The sequence below is a fragment of the Centroberyx affinis genome, unplaced genomic scaffold (assembly GCF_046629955.1).
Source record: "Centroberyx affinis isolate AG114_WGS23_722 - 3 ecotype Tasmania unplaced genomic scaffold, CSIRO-AGI_Caff_v1 ptg000354l_1, whole genome shotgun sequence".
Classification (NCBI taxonomy): domain Eukaryota; kingdom Metazoa; phylum Chordata; class Actinopteri; order Beryciformes; family Berycidae; genus Centroberyx; species Centroberyx affinis.
The window spans coordinates 94,738-115,490 of record NW_027279025.1 but is presented as its reverse complement, the minus strand read 5'-3'; the positions used below and the strand labels follow the sequence as shown (position 1 = coordinate 115,490).

Below are 20,753 nucleotides of genomic sequence, written 5' to 3'. Positions count from 1 at the left end.
AATTTGGCTCGTTCGCCAAATTACATGTAGGCTACTGTATCTCGAATCAGCGACATTGAACCAGCAATAGTGTCTTTGCTTGACATGAACATCTAAATATATCATCAACTTGTAATGCTATCAGATTAGTTAATTTCACATCACCGTGAGGATTTAGATTCATTGAACATTCAACCCATAATTAGCCTATTAACAACCTGTTAATAAAAATGCGATTTCAATTTGTGTTGTGAATCTTTCGAAGTGATGCGATTGTGGATTTTTTAACTGAATTCTGCTGTAGCCTATGGACATAATATGGGCATAATAAGACACATTCCAGCAGTGAAAATGATTACATTATGCTTGTGCTAAAGGTGATTTACAAGATGATTTTGTCAGCCACAGCACCTCAAGCAAAATATAGCTTTCTAATTGTATTGCATATCTGTTATCTTGGATAGGGTCTTTCAAGGAAAAGGGTGTATATTTATTTCTGAAAAGTAGCCTATAGTTGATTTTTGTTAATAATGGCGTTTTGCTACTTATGATGACCAGAGACAAGGAGATCATAATTTATCAACCTTTTTATTTACCACATCACTGCCGATAGGAATATTATGTTATAATGATACATAAGAGATTAAAAAAAAAAATCCCCAAAAGAGAACAGTTTGCGCTGGTTGAAGAGATGGGAAACGTTACTTTGGTGGAACAAGTTGTATTCCGTCAAGGTTCTCTTCGTGTCAAGCTAACCATAAATAGCAACAATAACACCGGAATTCAGGCGATTTTGCCTTCAAATTAAAAGCATACATTTGTGCAGTTGCCTTTTTGTCTGTATTTTTTAGTGTATTCTGACAACCCTATGTAAAGCATAGGTCATGTCTGTTGTGATTTATTAAGGGTGCCTTGACTCTATAAACTTGAGCTCCCATAGCTTTTAGGGATTAATTGACGTTGACTATAGGTAGGAGGTAGCAGAGATCCGTCCAAGTGGTCTAGTGTATTTTGTCATTGAGTTTTTCTTTGCGTAGTTTTAACAGCCATACATGGCATCTCGACGAGCCTATAGCTTTACTTAATTGTACTTACAAATTACTGATCCTTAAGTATTCTCTATTCTCTCATTTGGTACTTTGTATCGCCCCCCCCCCAACACAATGGGACTCAGAAAGTTCGAATGTTCGTCACATCTGCCACTGAAATGTTCATCCATGTGATGCAGTTGCCATGGTAACACATTAGCTGAGTCTCATGCACCAAATCGGCATTATCAAACTTTCTATGGCAGCCATTGTAAGTGTATCAGTCAAATGGGCAACTTAGCATTCGAGAGTGTAGGTTTTAACGGGAATGACCGTTCTATCAAATTCAAATTCGGTGGGTGTTATTTTGAAAGTTATGACCGGACGTAGTGGTGTTTTATTTTAGCTAACTTGACACACGCGCTGTGTGTTCCCAAAGCACACTGTGTACTATCAGTGCTTCCTTTACTGACTGCGTGGGGTTGCTCTCTCCAGCTACTGCAGCCGGGGAGCGTGTCGCACATTTCCCCCTCGAACTATCCTTTGTCAGCACCGAGTTGCCTTTGGACAAGGAGGGTAAGAACTGGCTCCAGTTGTGCTCAACTGAAGTCAAATTGAAGTTTTTTGTGTCCCGGCAATAGCGCCTCATAACGTGTCAAACCATGCTAGCTAGCTTGCAGACATACTTGAAGTTTTGTAGTAGCCAGTGACTCGGTGGATTAAAATGGTTAAAATTGACTTTTTATGGTAGGAGACATCCTTCCAAGTTATCTGATAACGCTAACTTAAATGTTTTATTTTTGAGTCTGTAGGTATTCTTGGCATCTCGCATAGGCTTAGAGCTATGAATAGACATGCTGTTAAAGGGTCATTTTGGGAAAAGGACCAGTAATTGTATTTATTACAATTTTAATTCACTACAGATTCCTCATTCAATATACTTTTTTATTTTAACTTAAGAACTTTGGTATTACTCGAAAATCGTTGCAACGCCTTCGAGTTTTATTTTGAAAGGTGCCTCCGGAAGTTTTATTTTCTAAAAAAAATTGGTGGGCTTGACACGTGTATGACCTATGTTCTGCAACAGCTTCTTTGGAGGACGATGTGAGCTGATGAGTTACCCACCACCAATAGGCTCAGCGTATGTAAACCTTCCGTTTCCAACTTAATCAGTTCAGAGTTACCTGAAGTCAGCGGGGTTGGAAACTAAACAGACAATATATAGCACAACAGTGTTTCAGAATAGTTTCCAGAACATTTGTTTAGAAAAAAAACTCTTATGATAACTTTTTTCACCTTCCAGAGTTTGCCACGTGTTTTGTGAAGTTAATTGTTTTATGATTGAGGCTCAGTAAAGTACAAGCATAATGTCATGACATGCATGTGAAATCCATCTCTCCCTGTGCGTCTGGATCCCCCTCTGTGGCTTCTGTTGAATGAAGATGAATCAATAGGCATGTGGTCGAGTGATGCAGTGACCACTTTAGCCTCACCCTTCCTGACTCCTTTGCCAGGTGGACTAGCGAGCATAACAGGACCATGTGCTATCATGCATGTGACAATGAGTGTGACATCTGTTTTACATTGTGCATGTAACAGCTTTTTTTTAAGGAGTGCCTTAATGACAGTTTTTTTCTCTGGCTCTTATTTTCCTCAGGCTACACTTGTCCAGTTTTGACTGTATGTACCTATGTGCCTGAGAGTCTGACAGACGTCTGTTCAATGGCTGCCTCGGGCTCCACCTCTTCGACCTCCACCACCACTGTGCCTGAGGGGTTCCATTATGAAACCAAGTACATTGTGCTCAACTACCTGGGACTGCCACCTGCTTCCAGGTCACAGGCCCCCACTGCAGCTCCAGGTGAGAGGAAAGACTTCTTTGTGTCATCTTTCTTTTTTGCACTTAATGTTGCTACTTCTAATTTGGATTGAGGTCTAGTGTGGATCTGAAACTGAAATGAAGAAATGAAACTGCCAGTTGTCCAGAGGGGAAGCACCGCTTGTTAGTGAACTGCAACTAGTGGCCACACTCTTACACACTCTTATTTTTATGTGCAGTTGTCATTTCTACAATCCTGTTCATCTGGAGGTAGTCAGACTTGTATCTAAGGGCTAATCTCATACACATGCATTCACACAGCACACAAATAGACGTGCATTCACATGCATGCAATGACAAAAAAATATTCAGATTAGGTAGGCAGGTTGTCACATGTTTACCAGCTGGATTTAGCAGTCTCTGACATTGGCATGAAAACATATCCAGAGACTAGTATGCCCGTTCAGACATGACAGTGAGTGGAACAGCCAGTGCTTATAAACAGCATTTGTTAAGTCAAGCTACCTATAAACACACCTAGAGTCCTTCCATGACAGTTAATGCATGCTAGCCTAACATGTGTCCAGACTAGCTGACTATTGGCCTGTCTTTAGAGAGGCTTTTATGGCAGCCTTGTGCAATGACCCCCAGGCACGTAGTACGCCTGTTCTTTAGTTATGTTGAGACTGAACTTAATCTTTTTGCCTATGCGTGCAGCAGACAAAAAGCATGTATCTGGCAATGTTGTTTTTTTTAATGCTTCTTTGACCCCATTCGCCACAATGATGTCACTCTTATTATAAATGCTTCCTCAAATCTCCTTACTTAAACACTTCCCCTAGAAATCCAGCTGATAAAGAGAGCTGCATGTGTCTGTTACACTAGCCACCAACATGTCATGTTTATAACCTTGTGCAGTGAAGCCATAGCCACAGCATTTCTGTGGTGAAATAAATCTTATTGATTCCAGGGAGAGAACCATGGAAGGCAAGGCAGTTACAGGAGGACCATTTTAGGCCGTGCGTTCCATTCACAGGATATGAACAGAGCTGACTGGCCCATCCGAAAAGATCCTGAGGCACTTTGAGCAAGAGAAACAGAGGGAGAGATAGAGGGAAAAAAGAGAGGGAGATTCCCCTATATTTCCTGTCCCCCTTTATTGTCATTCTGTGTGTGTGCTAGGAATGGGCGGAGAAAGGGAGATGAGTTCCTGATCCCTGCTTTCCGCTTGACCCGGTCCGAGTTCTGACAGCCTGTCATGTGTAATCACCATAGGATTACTCACACGCCGATGGGCCGGAGCAAAATAGTTGGCTGGCTAGCTGGCTGTCTGTCCGGACTGAGTGCTGAAACAGCACCCGGCCCGGGAAAAACCAACACGGACCCACATTGAGCGAGAGCTGATGTGTGAGCTGCAGGGCCAGAGGGAGAGAGAGAGGGAGAGGGGACGAGGCTGAGGCAGTGAGAGGACTGAATCCTCCTCCCTATAATGAATATTATCACTATTTGATTTGGCCAAAAAAAGCTTCCCTCATGAATAGGAAAAATCAAATCCAATTGACCCTTAAATCAATGGTGAAGAATGATTCTTATGGGTCGTTTGTGTTTCATTTCTATTGGCTGTTAGTCCTCAGTTCAGCTGTGCTATTTCAAACTAAGGGAAGTAATGGGGGATTTGACTATTTGATTTCAGCATAGTGGAAATAACTAATACATTTAGGTTGAGGGTGTGAACAGATGTGTTACCCTTCCTTATTTCAGTGAACACTGGATCTTTCCTAGCTGAATGGCTGCATTCAGAATGTTTCTGTGTGTGTGACTGTGTATTTATACACTAATGTTCATGCATTCATGTTCATGCACACTGTCGCCTTTGTGTCTGTGGCGCCCCTTGCGTGGTTCTCCATGCCCCCAGCGGTGTAGACTGAACCTTGTTGTGAATATTTTACTACAGCATGAGCTGTGCATTGTTGCCTGTATGCACGCAATGAGAGAGGGAGAGAGAGAGCACCGTTTCTATTTTTTTTTTCTTTTGGAGATGAGCAAAAAGCAAGCTGAGGAGGAGGAGTAGGTTAATGAGTTGAAAATAAGTGAGGTGTTAGCTGAGATGAAGCCTGTAATGCAGGGCTGGACAGTCATGTGCTATGGAGGGCAACGAGTCTGCAGGTTTTCATTCCAACCACAGACTGCAGCAGGTGATTTCACTGATTAGTTTCCCCTCTCTGGTTGAAGGTGTGCTAATCAGTGAAATCACCTGCTGTAGTGTGTGGTTGAATTGAAAACCTGGGTTGATTATCAAATCCAAGAATGCCAAGTCGATACTTGGTGACCTAGTGATGAAAGGAAGCACAGACGCTTGATGTGTGCTCCTCACTCTATTCCAAAAGTCTTTTCCATACAATTCGCCCATACCCTTTAACAAGCTGCCTGTAAACAACATACCGCACATACATTACATCACATACAGAAGGCTCTGGGCATGTGTGTGTGACCCATACTTATTACATAGTACAATAATGCAGTTAGTCTTAATGCACCTAGTCTTGTTTGACGTCACGCCACCATCATTCATCAATTTTTAGCGCTAGACCCATCATCATCACAAAGCTGTTAATTTACTTTTACATACTTTACATTACTTTAAAGGCCAATTGATAATTGGCCTGTAAAGTAATGTTTCTTAAAATCTCTGATATGGATGTCTGTTACATTATTTTGAAGTGACAGTTGAACTGTGTCTGAAATAAGATAAAGTGACTAAACAAAAGACAAATCTTTCTGAAGAACAACCAGATTCATTTATACGTTTCATTTTCTACCTTATGCCCGTCCCACTATACGTGTGCTATGTGAGTTCATATTCTGCACTCAAATAAATGCAGCCAAAGGTGCGGGACAGTGCACTGAATAAGCTGCTTATCAGTTAGCTTAGTTTCTAAAATGAACTGCTGTGCCTCGTATACTAGTGTGAATGGTGTTTAAACCATGTCATTGTGTGTGTGTGTGAGACAGTTGGCTGATGAGTCATGTGTTTATCTCTTTCAGGAGATGCCCAGAACGAGAGAGAGAGGAACAGAGCGATAAAGGGGCAGATAGAGGATGAGCTGAGACAACTGGAAGACGAGATCTCCGCCTGTAAGTGGGCACACGCAAACACACGACTCAACGGTTCCTGAGTATCGTCAAGCCTCCACATCCCCTCAGTCATATCCAGTCTTACAAACTGGCCTCTTAATTATCATCAAACTCTTAATGTTCTGTTCTATGGTCTCTATGTTTGCAGCCTTCTCCAGCACAGGCTTCGACCGCCATACGTCGCTGGTGTTCAGTCCAGCCAACCCGGACAGCTCCATTGAAGACTGCCTCGCTGCCCTGGGAGACCGGGTGGCCAGAGACCTGGACACACACCTGGCCGCAGCGGTACACACACTCCTCACTGGGTCAGTCCTCTGCTCTGGATCTCTGTTTAAAAAGCCTCTTTTTAGTAGATCATGCTTCTCATGGTAATGCTGGTGTAGAATCACATACAGGATCACCATCAACACTCACTACTTTAAGATACTTGATTGCTTAGAAGTGATCGATACCTTTCACTGATTCCCACCATTTATATTTCTCACACACACACACACACACACACACACACACACACACACACACACACACACATAGTTGGACTGCAGTGCAGCAAGTACCACACCACACTGCGCTCAGAATACATGGGGGAAATATGAGGAAAATGTGTGTACCAGCTAGGTGAGTGTTGCAATCTCATTCACCTGTAAGGAATGTCAAAGTCAGTGTTGATTTTCTTTTTCTTTTTTGTTAAATGGTGTGGCTCATTTTAACCTCGGGGAATTCTTCCAGTCTAGCAGTTAAGTGTGAAAATGTGTGGCATGAAATTAATTCAGCCTTTGTGTGTTAAATTTTAGCTATTTTTGAGATCAGTAAAAACAAAATGATTGACAAAACATCATTATATGAACTCAAATATTATATAAATCAAAAGAAATGTTAAGGGATGACATAATTTGCAAGAAAAAATGTCATGCTTACTTGCATACTGTAGTGCATACTGGCACATATTCATTTAATTGCCCATCCACATACCCCATTTATCCTCTCACAGGCCTTCTCTCATAAACCCAATCAGATATGCACACACACACCAACACATGCCCACTAACGTATATGATACACACATGCTTACACCCAGTGACACAGATCTAGTGTAGCTCAATGAGTAGAACATGGCACTAACTCTACCAGGGTTTAGGATTTGAGAGATCAAATCCCAGAACGCCAAGTCAATACTTGTGTCCTTGTGGAGAGCATTATTCCAAGTTGTGTTGGAGAGGGCGAATTGTACACTCTGGGCCAATCAAATCAAAGCTAAACGATGGCTCTGTATCAAACAGGCTCCTGATTGGCTGCCTGGTAAACTAGCTCTTCACAAATTGACTTTTCCTTCTGTTTCTCCACTGCCTGGATGGTTAACTAGCCTAACGTCACTTGAGGATTAATAATAATAATTTGATTGCGGGAGTTAAAACTCATATGATTGCCACCTAGCTGTAACCAGCACAAGTCCTAAGCACACTTTGTTGCATGGTTCTTGCATTAGGCATGGTTTCTCATATTATTGAAGATGGGTGCATACAGCTGTGTGTGGGTTTCAATGTTTGCAGCCTGTACTTTGCTCTGGTGTTTTATACCATGACATTGTTGTTTGTGTTTCAGCCCTCTGGACTACCAGAGTTTCAGGGACACAACGCTGGATGCCTCGGCACACACACAGGGAGGCTGGAGCAAGGTGAGGCAACCAGGAGTCTCTCTTATCTTCTATCTACAAACTCCAGTTAAAAATTGACAGTCAGCCCAAGACATGCAAAAGGTGCTAGAAATCTGCCCACTGCTGCTTTTTCGAATTTGCCTGTTCCTGCTCTCTGCACTCCTTTCTTTCTTCTGTCCTTTCTTGACTCCCTCATAACTTCTGCTCTCTTCTTCTCCTCTGCTCTCCTCCCCTCTCCCCCAGGTGCTAGTGCCATTGGTGCTGCTACAGGCGCTACAGAGCGAAGGCCAGTCCCTGACGGCCCTGCTGCCTCTGGGGGTGCGCTTCCTAGAGGAGGCTGAGGCCGACTACATCATCCACCAAGGGGGATGGGTGAGTTCACTTGGTGTGGAGCGTGAAAAACAAATTTTAGGGATGTATGGGGTTTAGTTTGTTCTTGGTAGGGGGGGGGGGAGCAGGTATACTGAGTTACCCAGATATCTGTCAGAAATAATTATTTGTAACCTCCTGATTTATACTAAGAATGTTTTGGCAAATTAAGCAAGAGTTTTAGTTTTTTGGAACTTTGTGTTCAGAAATTTTCATCATTCTTACAAATGACAAAGGCAACAGTAATCCTGATTCCTCGGTAGACGCCTAGGTAAAAATCAATTTGAAAAGACGTTCAAATAATTTTAAGTCTGTGCTGCAGTTACTTTAACAACTACAAACTTGGCTTAGATGCATCAATGACTAAACTTTATGTAAGATTGTTGGAGGGGGCAGGGGAACTGATGGAACAGGGAGAGGCAATGTGGACTGGACAGGAAAATCCCCTACATGGTTAAGGATGATGCTCAGTGGGACATTTGTCTAATAAAGGAAAAAATGGCCAAAAAATAATCAACAAAAAAAGGATGATGCACAGTACTCAAACAGGCCAGTTGAGGGCATCAGAGAGCCACCTGGAGACATGTTGCTTACCCCAGAGTGACTATTAAATTACTTAAAGTTTTTAGATTTTATGAACAAAAAAACACCTCCACTTAGAATGCTGACTCCTACACCTACAGCAATCTGTTGTTCAGGTTGTGTAGTTGAAAAATGGCATTATTTGCACATTTGCTTGTTTAAATATATCTAGAAATCGACTCTGCTCATGGGATCTTTATTATTGGAGTACAGAAGTCATGTTGGCAGTTTGGCTGGCTTTACATGATGCAACTTGAGTGCAACGTAACAGCAATCACAAATTGGGTTTATATCATTATTTGGAATGTTCAGGGTTGGTTTGGGGACATGGCAACAGTAAAAGTTTTATTTGCAACTCGCATGGAAGTTGCACCATGTAAAGCCAGCCTGGTTCAGCTGTGCATGTTGGGACTGATATGTCCTCTGGTAAGAACACCCTGATATAGTTCAACTCCAGTACAGCATTTACTCTAGCAAATGAAGGCCATTATCATTCAACATTGTTACAGCAGCAGGCTGTCAGGGAGTTTGTTCTCTGGTGCTAACTTCAGGTTTTACATGTCTGTCTGCAGGGTTAAAGCCTGGACAAAACCTAATGCTGAGTTGATCATTTGTAAGCAATGAATTGTCAATTAATCTATAGACATAGCTCTACACTTCACTGCTTTTTAACAAGTGAAAGAGTTTGTTAGTTCATCTCTCCCCTCCTTTCCGTCCTTCACTCAATAAATTCATTATGCAAATGTCTGTGCTGGTGCAGCTATCGGCTCCCTAACATCACAACATACCATGGTGACAATTAAACATGTTAACTCTGAATCACATTGGAGTATCGCCTAGACAGGAAAAACAGGAACATGTCCTGATATTTGAGCCACATCATGAATTCTCTTTTCTCGACGCTCACGTTGTCCTCTTGTTCCTCTTATGTTTTAATAATAGTTCTACTAGTTGGGATGCTGGTCCACAAACTTACTGTTGTCACATCACAGAGACGGTAGACGACTCGCCTTCTTTTTCTAGACTGTCACGATGCTTGCGAGACTTTAGTGCTTTCCCGCTGTCATAAGTAGAGCACTGCGTCACAGATGGCTCCCCATGAACCAGGTCACGCTGACACCGGTCATGTGACTAGATGCGTTAACCGCTGGTTCGGTCGCCATTACCTCATGGCCATGATGCTCTCTCCCGCTCTTTCGTGCCGTATAACGTGAACACGGTTCCCCCGGCTCCGAACAAGGCCACATTCTTACTCTGCGTTATGTCACAGGGGATGAGCGGATGAGAGGCTGGGGCAGGATGGGCAATGGGAGGGATGGGAGAGAAAGGAGGAGGAGAGAGAGAGAGATAGCACATGAATAGGAAGGACAGAAGAAGGGAGGGCGTATGAGGGAAGGAAGGAGGGAGGGGTGAGAGATGAGGGAGAAAAGGGGAGGGCACGGTGAGCCAGTGAGAGCAAAGTGAAATCTCCATTAGTTTGACAGCTGCCTGCATGCACACTTCTCTCCAGCTGGCTCACTACCTCTACTCCGTTTCTACCCCTATCTCTGTCTTTTGGACTCTTTTGAGCTTTGTCCGTCTTCTCCAGTGTAGACCCGGGGCGTTCAAGACTTTGCATTCAGGTAGGATGTTTAACTTGTGTTTTTATAGTGTTAAAGCAGAGACAGAGTGAGAACATCGATCTGTGTGTGTGTGTACACTGTAAGAGAGACAGAGGGATAGTAGAGGATGAACTCTCGTCAGCAGGGAAGGGGTCACCTTTCTGGTTCTGGTTTCAACCGCTTTCATTGTTAAGTGAAGCATGTGAATATACGACTTGACTTTTTTAGCACAGCGACCTCAACCCAAGATGTGTGAACTTATCGAGCACAGAGCCGACAATACAAAGCCTATCGCTGCATATATGGAGCAAAAAACTGCAGCTCGTCCATACAGAAAACAAAGAAAATGGACAAGACATATTTCTTTTTTATATGTATATCTCTTTTATTGATTCATTCCTTATCACAAACCTTTGTTGAAATGACGACAAAGAGTAGTTCTTTATTCAAAGATTGTTTATAGAGCGATCAGTTATTTTTCAGTATTGACTGTTGAAGTGCAGATATTCTGTCCTCTCCTCTCCTAGGACATTGTGTCCTGTCTTCCTATACTTGTGGCTGTAGTGCAACTGACAAGCACACACACACACACACAAAGTGTTGGGGATGGGTGGCTCTCATAATGCCTTTGTTAGTTACATCAGAATACAATAAGGATTATGACCCTAATGTGGTGTACACTTCATTTGGCAGCAACAAAACCGCAGCTTATAAACCGAGCACAGCCGGGGGGGGAGGGGGGAGAAAGAGGGGTGAGAGGGGGCCATGATGGAGGGGGAGGGGAGAGGGTGATGAGCAAGCAAATGGCGTACACAGAAAAGATATTGTAAAATATCAGAGGTGTGCGACAAACACAAAATGGACTTGGCAGAATAGAACTTATGGTGAATAGGGACAGTTGTAGCTCCGTGCCTCTACCAACCCAACTCTGGCCTCGGCTGTCTCCTCTGTTTTGTCCCCGGCCCGTCTCCTGTCTCTCTGTACACCTGTGTGCTGTTCCTGGCCCTTCCTCTCGAGGGACCAGAAGGCTAACCTCCAAAGTGTGACAGTGAAAACTGCTGCGTGAGGACTGACCGGGCACATCAGCCATTTTGTATTACAGACCTTGTTGTACGTGATGTAACGCGACTCCAGAGGCCAGGAAATGGCACACCAACAATTGCAACTGCCACCTGACCTCTTGGCAAAGGTCACCGCTTTTCCACCGCATGGTACCGGCTCAACTCTACTCGACTCACCTTTTTTGGTTTTCCATTGGGCAAGTACCAGGTACCATATTACCTGGTACCTGCTACTTTTTTTGGTAGCACCTCCGTCGAGGTGCCAAGCGAGCTGAGGCGATACCAAAAGGTGACGTGAAAACACTGCAGACTACGGATTGGTCAGAGAGAATCGTCATTATTGCACGACACGGGACATATATGCTAATGTTAGCTACCAGGTTAGCTTACCCTCTTGTGTTGCCTTTGAGCAACCAGAGAGCAGTCTTTTGTCTTGCTGCCTTCAGCCTCTTCTGAAATAAAATACCATAGAGATACCATAGGGATACTGTAGGGATAATGAATAGGCATGCATACCTTTTATTGTGGTGAATTGATAGGAAATTGATAGTCAAAGCTGCATGTCATGTGCCGTGAAGGCTGTGAACTAAACTATAAAGGTCTACAGTTTTTATATTGGCAACAGCTTCTGTTTCCTAGAAACAAAAGAGGCGGTCGCCATTTTAGGGGTAAGGTGCTGCAACGTTTCTAGCCTGGGCTATGTCAGGGCACGTCACACTGCACCCTGCTCAGAGAAACAGTGCTCCCCCATGTTATGTAAGCACCTCGCCAGCACCAGGGTGAAATACAGTATGTGCATCACTGCGCCACTGCAGTGAAAAGAGACTGGACTAGAGTAGAGTGCTTGTTCAGGCTGAAGAAACCCAGAAATAAACCTCATAATCCTCTAAAAACATCATCACCAGGGGCTTGACTGGCCCACTTGTAGCCTGCTAAAAACTTGCCACGGCAGAAACACATTGGACCACTGCCAAGGTTAAACAGGGCACCCATCCATCTATCTATCCTTTCATTTCTCTAGCCTCTCTATCCATCAGTCTGGCTCCTGCCACAACACTATTAATGATGACTGGCCAGAAATCAATATTTTCTGATGCAAATTGTGTAGCACGCACACATTACCTCAGGTCTAAAGCAGCTGGCCCAAGGCCCTGCCAAAGTTGTCAGATCAGAGTCTGTCTGTTTAGCTATTAAACAATCCTTAGTTGTCAAAACACCACATTTTGTGCTGTTCAGTGTCATAATGTATGCAATATTATCTGTGATGTGAATTCCAATTTGTGGTGTTGTCTACTGTATATTACAAGGAGGGACTGAGTTTTGAATTTGTTTGTCTAACCAAATGTTTCTTGTCACCTAGCCACCTGCTTTACATTAACCCTCCTGTACTAAACTGGTTGATACAGAGCGCCCAGTCACAATCATTTGTCTCGCATCCTAACAATGTATTTGCGTTTCTATCATGAACACAGAGAGACTGTGGGAATCAGAGAGTTTGATAGTGTGATTTATAGCTTTTATTTGTTGATTTAACGGTGAGGTTGTTTTAGATTAAGGCTTCTCCCATAATAAGGTTTCATTGTTGTGTACTGGACTGGTGCAGACGAGTGGGAGTGCAGACTTTCTAATGAAGTAGGGAGAAATAAGATCAGTGGTTGTGGTGATGGACATTCCTCCTGTGAGTTTTTTTTCATCATGTAAGTCTCTCTCTTTTGACAGGACCTTACTGACTGTGTAAGAGCACTGAACATAGCCTCCATAGACATTTTTAGTTAGTTTAGTGACCAGACCTGGGCCCAATTGTATTCCTAATCCATTTAATTTACCCTGAATTCAACTGTGTTCCTACTCCAACTAATTCAACCTCTGTTTGAGTTCTGTTGGATTGATCTTAGCTCCATTTTCTGTGGGAGCAAATTGGAATAGTCTCAAGTAAATATTCGAAATAATAAACTGCTAATAATGGCAAGGTTGATGTAATCAAGTGCGCTGTTAGTCGGCACCTACGTCCTCGCTCTGTGCTAATTGAGAATTACTGTGGGGAAGAGGCCCTGAAGGTGAAACCGATTCATTGTAGGTCAGCCTCTCGCAATCTCAAGAGCAAGAAGCATACTAGTTAAACCCCTCTTGTCCACACACACACACACACACACACACACACACACCCTCTGCCAAATGGATTAGCTATCTGTAAATCACTGCAGTCTAATGACATTTTCATTTAATAATGCACAACGAAGATGGAGATGCTGATGAACAGTCTAGCAGTTCTCTCTCATCATTGGGGCTTAATCAACTCAGTCAGCTGCTGAGGCCTCACTGAGCCTGATGCTAGTGTTAACTGGGAACAGTGATGACATAATCCTCATAAATGTAAAGAGTGCTTATCTCACATTACATAGACCGAAATGATCTAGATACCGTATGCCATTGGTTCACAAAACTTCATATCCTGTTTTTGGATACTTGTGAGTTTTAATACTGAAATGTTGTTGACATGCATAGCGTGCGTTTTTAAGATCCAACATCTAATGTTTGGATTTGCAAAGGGATGCAACATGGTGACCATGTGTGGCATTCATATTTGGATAGTGCCAAAGTAACAAGTACTTGTGACAGTCACACAGGTTTGGCAGCTCTTCTCCTCTCCCAAAACCTCTGTTTAGAGAGATTTGCTGTTTCTACTCAGTCCTCCAACATCAGTGGTGGCTCTCTGGTGCAGTATTGTCTATCGGAGCAGCTTAATATTGTGTTAGAGAGTACCAGCTACCCAGTGAGGGGAAAAAGCAATGCAGTGATGGGTGCAGCACTGTACACCCTTGGCCCTATGACAGGAATGTGTGCTTGTGTTCTCAGTGTGTGTTTGTCTTGGGGCGAAGGTGGAGAATTGTGGAACACGCCTGACAACAGACAACACCTTTAAAAACTATGCTAGTCCCGAAGTGTGTTTCCTCATTTTAACCGTGCTAGAGGACGACATGGAAAGTTAAAGAAAGGAAAGTATTGAGCGAACAAAAGTTGTAACTTCAGGGTGGATTTTCTTCTCAGGTGCGTTCTCTTTTCATTATTATTTCCTTTAAGTGGAATTATTGTTGCGGTTATTGATGTTGTACTGTACCTGGTTAGATGGCGATACAGATCAGTAGTAGGCAGGGGCTCAAATAACTTTGCTTACACTTTCACTTCGTCTTATCATTTTAGCAACATTCGGTATACGTGTTCCTGTGCAGTTCAGGTACTTTAAGCTGTTTTGGGTGGGAAATGGTCTATAGTTGATCATAGTTTTTACACTACACTGCAACTAAGCTAAGGACACCCAGCTGGCCTTCTCTATAGCCAGGCATCATTTTCATATCTCAGACTCTCTTCACCAGCCTTCCTTGAATGACATCACCGAATAATTTGTTTGGTAAAGCAAACCTTTACATTCATCTCATTAAAATCCCATCTTAAATCCGCTTCTTTCTTGAGTTTTTGTGTCATTTTGGGGGTATTTTCTTTATTTTTAAATCAGTAATGACTTAAAGGTAATAGAGACATGGAAGGATAAATGCAGGATTAGGATTCTTTTTGGTGTTTCCAAACGGGATCAGAAACCAATTCCTCTGGATTTTGCACCACATGGCAGACCTGTCCCGTTCTGTCCAACCACTGGGGAGGCGGTACCCTGAGAGTGAGGGTTTTTAATACAAATATGATGTAAAACACTCTCTCTCTCCCACATGCAAATCAGCTTATGGAGGAAGCGAACGCTGGGTAGAGATGGATGCCGTTCGATGTAATCCCTTTGCGTGGCTCCCAGGATGCACCACACTGAGAGAGTGTCCTTGTAAGGAAAATAACCTTCAGAGCATAACCAAGGCACTGAGTAAATACTAGTTTAAATAGATTAATTCTAGTTTACATGTGCCTCAATGGTAGTTAAATGGTCTGTGGATCAGATGCAAATGGATGGTCAGCTGTAGGCTATGCCTAAATTAAGTGTAGTATAGGGGTAGATTGGGCCACACTGAAGAACACGATGACGCATAGTTATGTGTTAAAATGAGGCTTGACTGTGTTGCGGCTGGGTCAGACAGTGTTGCCTTGGGAGCTGCTCTCTGCTGTCAGATCCTGTCTGTCTGCCCCCACCCGCACCCCCACACATGCACCCAACGTTTCAGACAGACCTCTCTGCCCCTGTCTGTTTCAATCTGGTCTGTTCAGGACATGATTTAACTGTGCGACACACACTATGGTGCAACGGGGGAAGTCCGCCCATGACGGACTCAAATTTTATTTCAACCCAACCAAGCTCAGTTCATTATCTGGCACACCAGCGTTAGGCCACACAATTGTTCATCTTGCTCACCCAGCCTGGTCACGATACGATTTTTTGCGTTTGTGTCCAGATCACCTGCTAGCTGTCTCTGCTCAAACAGATGTGACTGTTTTTAGAATAGCAAAAACTATGATAGATTTCTCCATTCTCTGACATGAGCAATGCTGCATCTTGAACAAGAAGCACCGACTTTAACTAATGTGGCTGTCTTTCTCTGTGCTCTGACCACCGGGAGCAGTGTGGGATGGGGAGCATCCTTTTGTGATATATGAGGAGAGATGGGAATGTGCACAAGGCCAAAGTTGAGGCCTGGTTAAATCTGAACGCAGGGGGCTGTTAGGGTGTTAGAATTTACTGCTTGACCACTGGGGGGGATACATTCCAGCAAGTGTAGCAAACAGCCATCCACAACAACATCTTCATCCTCAAACCTGTCCGTTTATCCAATGTTTTGAAAGCATGTAACAGAAGCTGTGTGCCCCCGAGGCAGTAAGCATGTCAGCTTGACTCTTATTCTTGTGTGTTTATTGTGCACACTCACTCACTGGCCTATTTTTGATCCACTTAGAGTCCAAGTACTGCATCACATTATACCCTCAGTGGAGGAAAACGGTAGGGCTAATGGTCACTCACTCACACTAAGAATGGGATGTTAACGCTATCTACAGAATTTTTTTTCCCTTGCGGTTATATCAGATGTCGGAATGGCAAACTGGCTTAGGGGATAGTTTGACTTTTAATAGATGGAGGTCAAAATATTCATACAGGACAGCGCAAACAGTACCATTTGAGTGAATTGATTTAACTGTATTTCGCTACAACAAGTTAAACTCTGTCACTTGATATACCCACATGATCATCAGATATGTCTGTTGCATAATAGGAGAGCCTTATACAGATTGTCTCTCAGCCAGCTATGGGTGGTAGTTGCATACCACTAGGTGGCATGCAAGGCAAGCCAAAGGTATAAAGTAATTTACTGTGTGCTGTGGCTTGATTCCTGTAATTCATCCAAATTTCCATTGTAAGACTTCTCCAAAAAAGAACCTTTTTTTTCAGTTTAAACCGTTTCATTCAGTGTTTTGCAGCATTTTCATAACCTAAACCCCAAAATTGATTCATTTTAGCTAGTTCAGATGGCATAAGTGGATTTTATGCTCCTGCATAATAAAAATTGCCTCTGTGACTGAATTTGCTTTATGATTCAATTTCTATGCTTTGCATGTGTTGTGCTATAGTAGCTTCCAAGCTGAAGTCATCATACATTGCACGTCATTACTATTTTGTCTTAATAACTAGAATTCGTAACCTGTAACTCCTTAGTGAGCTTTGTAACCCAAGTGGCGGAGTCTGTCAATGCCAAGCCGATGCATAGCCAACACAATTTGATTTTATCTTCTATTCTTTTCTGTCTTTTTTCATAACTTTTCAGTACATCTACACGCAATCCCTGCTGAATGTCTTCATTACTATTCAAACTGCATAATCATTCGTAGTACAACAATCCTGTGTAAAACAACATAAGGTAAATGAGTTCTCTGTCCCTGTCTGTCTTCCTCAGGGTGCAGTATTTAACCTTGAGGAAGAGGAGGAGCGAGGCGTTATCATCGCTGAGGACAGCAACGATATCTACATCCTGTCAGGAGAGCAGCACTCCGACCAGCTCAGCCCCCCCTCCTCGCTGCTCTGCACCGGAGACAACGGCAGTGGGCAGAGCTCCTGGCAGACAGAAAGCTTACCCGTGTCTCTGGCCGGCCACGAGTCTTGGGCGCAGGTCGGCATGATGGACCCCGAAGACGTCAAGAGCCTGGACAGCAACGAGGGCGCGGCCCTGGCCGAGGAGCGCAGCGAAAATAACTCCTCGAACTCGGACATCGTTCACGTCGAGCGCGAGGAGGCTGAGCTGCTTGAGGAGGGCGGCGAAGTCGGAGCAATAGAGGAGCCGGAGCTTCAGGAAAGCATGATGAGCGTTCTAGGTACAGAGAGCGAGCTGGCTGAGCTCCGGGCGGCATGTAGGGACCAGACTCCGCCTCTTCCAGCGTCCTCCGAGGCCGATTCTACAGCCCCGGCCTCCCTAGTTTCATTAGAGGAGGCAGTTGTAATAGAGACGCCCGTAAGCTTGTCGGCAGAGCCGTCTCTCACCTCATCGGAACCAGAGCCGCCGCCTCCTCCGGTCCCGGAAGCTGCTGCTCCACCTACTGAGCCGGAACCAGCAGCACCTTTACCTGTTCCTGCAATAGAACCAGACCCTGAGCCAGAGCCGGCGCCGGTCGAGGTGGCACCCCCATCCCCAGCCAAGGACGCCCTGACCCCGACTCCCACAGCACCAGCGGAGCCCGAACCAGCTTCCGAACCAGAACAAGAGCTGGAGCCAGTCGCAGTGCCTCCCCAGCCAGAGGAGCCCCAGCCTGAAGCAGAGACTGTGGCAGAGCCGGAGGCCCCGCTGGCTGCACCCCTGGCCCCAGAGGCCCCAGAGGCCCCTGTAAAGGCCCCTGTACAGGCCCTGGCTGATGAGCCCCCAGTGCAGACAGAGCCTGACCCAGCGTCGGAGCTCCCGGTGCTGCTGTACGGAGGTGCTGCCCTGGCCGCCCTAGCTGCTGTCGTGGCATACGGTGCGCTGACCTACAGGAGGAAGTAGAATAGTGGCGGCAGTATCTTTCTCAGGGGAGGGCCTTCTCAACAGAATGCAACATTACAGGACGCTGAGGCAGAAAGAAGCTCATTAGATCAGCCATGGTGGGTCTCTCCTGACAAATTGTGTTTGTATCATGATTAGGCTGCATTTCTATTTGCAATGCGTTTGAAGGTTTAGAATCTGTGAAAACAACCCCCCCCCCCCCTACCCAAGACCCCGAGACCTCACCTCACCCCCAGGCTTACTGCTGGGATCCTGGGCTGCTTCGCTCCCTGCAGACCTACCTTCACGACAATCCACCAGGTGCAAGCACAGAAAAGGGGAAATAATGTACTCCTTTGTACTACTTTTTTGTTGTTGTATTTTTCTTCCCCTCCAATCTTCTCATGTTCATTTGAGATTTTGAGCCTACACTTATTTGTGACTCCAACCCTTCACCTCTCAAACTGGAAAGTGTTTTGGACTGTGTATTTTCCTGTCTGCCTGTTTCGCTTTCCGTTGTGTCTCTGTGGCTTATTTCAGTTGTTTTGTGCCATCTGTGCCGTCAGTGCACACAAATGGAAAGTGTATTGACAGTTCTCTCTTGGCTGGGCTGTGGCTGAGGTAAACCTCAAAACCCACAGCGGCTGTCCCAGTGTGACTTTAGAGCTTGCAATTTCCTGCACATCAGTTACTTTGCAAATAAAAGGTAACTATTTGCATATTCCTTGACCTGTAACTGTTATGCTTCTGATATTATCTCTGATATGCAATCCTGATATGATGTGGAAATGAAACTATCGATTTGAGTTTTTAACTGACAAATTGAAACACTAATTTATGTACTTGAGACCCTAAGCATTTCAGGTGAAATTACTTTCTACCATTGTTTCTATTTGACTCCCACTGTGGACAAAATATTTCTTTTCCATATGGCACATATGATTTGCATCACTTGATAAATGTGCAGCAGATGTTTTAGTTCACCTTTTTTGCATATTGAAAGACATTAAAGATTTTGCCCAAAGATGGATGAAAAATTATTTTTACTTTGCAAATGTGTTCCAAATTACTACTATTGGTGCTAAAATAGTACGGGTGGAAAAATATAAGTGGCAGAGCATCAATTTCTACATTTGGTAGAACTGATGCATGCATCAAGCATACTGCAAGCTCCCATTAAGTTGGCTGAAGGACTCTAAACCAAACTATATTTTTATATTTTTGGGATTGTAGAATGGGATATTCCCATAGGTGGGTCGACAGTCATTCAATATGTCAAGTTTCATCCTTGGACAGTAAGAATATCTGATGTAGAACTGTCAGTAATTGGCTATGCTCAACAGTCCTTGTGTAAGCTACACTACACTTTGTTTGCATGAGTTAAAAAAGAAAAATGTCAGCCACTGCTTAAAAGATGCCAGCTTTACCATGTGAGTCAAGTGAGCAAAACTAATCCAGGTACACTCACTAAGGAAAGAATAGGCAGTAATGTGACTGCAGCATGTATGTGTGGTGTGAATTTAACCTTCCCTTTAATATAGATGGACATTTAGTGCACCGGCACATCGCCAGACTTGAAATGACTCTTTTCTGAAATTAACCTATGCTGTATTTCCCACCTCCAAAGTCTTCTTATGGGTCAAAAGCCTCCCAAGGGGCCAACCTCCTTTCCACTGCGGTCTCCTTCGACCGCTTACTGTTTCAGCCAGGTGTCGTTTGTCCTCAGTACTGGCCCCTGTTGCCCTTCCAACACTGCCTTGCTATTCCACTGTTAGCCCATCATGTGCCTACCTTGTACCACAACTCGCCAATAAGTGCACCCGCCCCAATTGCTGTTTCTCTACTATCAGGAAGTCGGGTTTCCACACTCCCGTAATAGAAACAAAATGAGTTTTCATCTGTTCTGTGACAATCAATAAAACCTGTTTGTACTGTTTTACACTTACGGGGAATGAAGTATAGCAGATTTCTTTTTGGATGGAAATGTGAATCCAGAAGTAAATATACACACAAGGCCTCATGTGTCAAACGGTATGAGTTACTTTTTTACAGGAATATTTAACACTGTATGGGAGTTCTTGACCGGATGTCCCTACACAAAAGTAATCAATTTAGCTGGAAAATCTGTCATCCCATCCTCTTACAAACTCAGCCACTAATAGAAAGCTTAATCACTGAATTATGAGTCATGTCAATATGAAATGACATTGCAAAGGTGCCACACATCCCTCACCGCTGCCGCTTGGCCAATTCAAAATAACTTGTCTTTCAGGCTTTGGGGTGGAAATTACTATGACTGGTATGACTATGCAAATTCATGAATGGCTCTAAGAACATTATGGATTTGGGTAGATACTATCTTCCACACTGTAGAAAGTGAAAGGATGCTTTCATGTTATGTCAGTCAGTGTTATGCATAGTAATGCCCAGACTCTGAAACTACATGTGTGCATACAAAGGGAAACTGTGTGGTTAGAAAAGTTTAGAGGAGTTTGAATATTAATTGCCCCAACTTGGCACTTTGTACCTTTTCAGTTTCCTATAATACACAGTTTGAGACCAGAATATTAAATAAAGAAAACAA

General features: G+C 43.7%; 1 protein-coding gene across 1 annotated transcript; it reads left to right on the top strand.

Annotated features, from left to right (window-relative positions):
- The first annotated feature begins 1,476 nt into the window (after positions 1-1,476).
- bcl2l13 (BCL2 like 13) lies at positions 1,477-20,745 on the top strand. Its single transcript, XM_071515475.1, has 7 exons — positions 1,477-1,583; positions 2,665-2,868; positions 5,872-5,961; positions 6,110-6,266; positions 7,567-7,639; positions 7,862-7,990; positions 17,114-20,745. Exons 2-7 carry the CDS (start codon positions 2,730-2,732, stop codon positions 18,188-18,190), a joined length of 1,665 nt encoding a protein of 554 aa, XP_071371576.1. The 5' UTR covers positions 1,477-1,583; positions 2,665-2,729; the 3' UTR covers positions 18,191-20,745.
- The last annotated feature ends 8 nt before the right edge of the window (positions 20,746-20,753 follow it).

What these genes read in the sequence shown, in the direction of transcription:
- bcl2l13 (XM_071515475.1), top strand. Translation starts at nt 2,730, where the DNA reads ATGGCTGCCTCGGGCTCCACCTCTTCGACCTCCACCACCACTGTGCCT. An exon ending in GTACACACACTCCTCACTGG is followed by an intron (nt 6,267 to 7,566) that starts GTCAGTCCTCTG and finishes TTTGTGTTTCAG; the next exon opens with CCCTCTGGACTACCAGAGTT. An exon ending in TCATCCACCAAGGGGGATGG is followed by an intron (nt 7,991 to 17,113) that starts GTGAGTTCACTT and finishes TGTCTTCCTCAG; the next exon opens with GGTGCAGTATTTAACCTTGA.